This window comes from Diabrotica virgifera, chromosome 6 (genome assembly GCF_917563875.1).
Source record: "Diabrotica virgifera virgifera chromosome 6, PGI_DIABVI_V3a".
NCBI classification, from domain to species: Eukaryota; Metazoa; Arthropoda; class Insecta; order Coleoptera; family Chrysomelidae; genus Diabrotica; species Diabrotica virgifera.
In genome coordinates this window covers 32,747,283-32,749,519 of record NC_065448.1, presented here as the reverse complement: position 1 = coordinate 32,749,519, position 2,237 = coordinate 32,747,283, and the positions used below count along the sequence as shown (strand labels likewise).

Here is a 2,237-nt window from a genome sequence, read left to right as displayed (position 1 = left end):
ATGTATAAAGCCAAAGAACATGTAACAATTAGTGCTGTGTTACAAAAAATTAAAGACAAGGAACTGTGTGATATTAGTTTAACAAGTTTGTGGAGAGTGCTGAAACATTTAGGTTTTCGATATAAAAAGACAAATAATAGACAAGTATTGTGTGAACTCTCCAATGTTGTTCCAAAACGGTGGCATTTTTTAAGAAAATTCATGAACAATAAAACGTCTGATAGTCCGAGGCAAGTTGTATTTTTAGATGAAACTTGGATTTTCGCTAAAGGAAATATGTCAAAATCATCCTGGCAAGATGGCACCACGAAATGTTATTCTTCTAATCGTTCCAGTAATGGTAAACGCTACATTATACTTCATGCTGGAAATGATGAGGGTTTTATTCCGGACGCTAGTTTAATTTGTTCGTCCACAAAGAATACAGGTGATTACCATGGAAATATGGATGCAAATATTTTTGAAGAATGGTTTGAAGAAAATTTGTTGAAAAAATTGGAGCGACCATCCATAATAGTGTTGGATAATGCATCCTACCACTCCAGAGTAGAAGAGAGATTTCCTTCAAGCAGCTGGACAAAAGAAGAAATACAGTTGTGGTTGACAGAAAAGAAAATATATCACAGTGACATATTTTTAAAAGTTGATTTACTTCAAAGGTGTGGAGAGCACAAAGTTCAAAAGAAATTTGTTACTGACCAAATGGCTCTTAAATATGGCCATGAAGTTCTTCGACTTCCGCCCTACCATTGCCACTATAATGCAATTGATTTAGTTTGGGGTATAGCCAAAAAATTTTATGATAAACATGCGTCCAAAACAACAGTGACGCTAGCGTTCTTAGTTTATGGAAACAATCGCTAGAACAAATAAAAGCAGTACAATGGCAAAATTGTATTAGACATACGGAAGACATAATCGTTAAGTCTTTTCAAACCGAGCGAGTTATAGACGAGGTCCGGCCTCTAATTATTCGGATAGACAATTCAGATAGTGACGACTCTGATAGTGAAATATCAGACAGTGAATAGGACAAATCGTTTGCTAAAAAGAAGTGTTTCGGGAATTCAATTCGGACTTGCAAAGCGGTGTGTTTTAGTTAAACGATAAAGTAGCTTCGGTGTAATTACTGGACTGCATACTGTCAATAGCTTCGGTATTAATTACTGGACTACACGTGTTTAAACCTTTTGTTTTGTTGAAAACTCGGAAGTGATTTAGCCAATTTGTTTCAAGGTTATATTTAATACAGTGTCTGCAGAAAATAAAGTCTTGGATGTATTTTATTCAAATTTGGACATACCAGCAACTTGGCAAGTATTTTCCAACTTTACTGCATGCAAAGCAATTCGTATAATTTTCACTCTATGCAAAATAGAGATTTATAGAGATCTTCATGAACATTTGATGTCGACAAATAATTTCGAGTAATCGAAATATTCCGTCCCACTTTTTTTAGCACGCCCTGTATATACATATTATAATCATTTTATTTGCCTTGATACAGTAAAATCCAATATTATTACTGAACATAAAATACAGGAAATTAAATATTTTTACTTTTCAAGCGATAGGAATTAAATATTAACGCCCCACTGTTTGAGGCCCACTGATCATATCTTAATTACATACCGGCCGTCATAGGGTAAAAGGACTTTACCGAGACTTCTTTTAAGGTGTCTATACAGACCAAAATCTTGAGTCCATTACTATTTTCTACACGGTACACTATATATTTTTTAAAAACAGTATACAGTGTATAAAGAAACAGTATATTCTACACTTTGAAATATTGCGATTTAAGCCAACTTACTTTAATAAAATGTTGATATGTATTAAGAATTATACAGGGTGTTGTGCAATTTTAAATTTTTTTACTACAACTTTCATGAATGTGGACATTTATGTATAAAAATTTATGACTGGAGGCGTCTGAGTATGTGCAACTATAATTTGATACATACGTTGATGTAGCTTATATAGGCCGCCACATATGCCACGTATACGGGATAAATTTGGTCTTAACATTTTGCTTTTCAAGTTATCGCTATTTGTGTGAAAAAACTTGTTAATAACTTCAAAACTCAACAGTTTTCGAGCTAATTGCATTTTTCAAATCAGCCATGCGGGTTACCTCGTAATTTGAATGGTGAGAACTATTTACATTTTTTACAAAATGATTTTATTGATTTGTTGGTAGAATTGCCATTAAACTTAAGGCAAAATTTGTGGTTCAT

General features: G+C 33.3%; 1 protein-coding gene across 1 annotated transcript; it reads left to right on the top strand.

The window, feature by feature from the left end:
* Window positions 1–864, top strand: LOC126886044 (uncharacterized). Its single transcript, XM_050652883.1, has one exon. It carries the CDS (start codon window positions 1–3, stop codon window positions 862–864), a length of 864 nt encoding a protein of 287 aa, XP_050508840.1.
* Window positions 865–2,237: the final 1,373 nt, after the last annotated feature.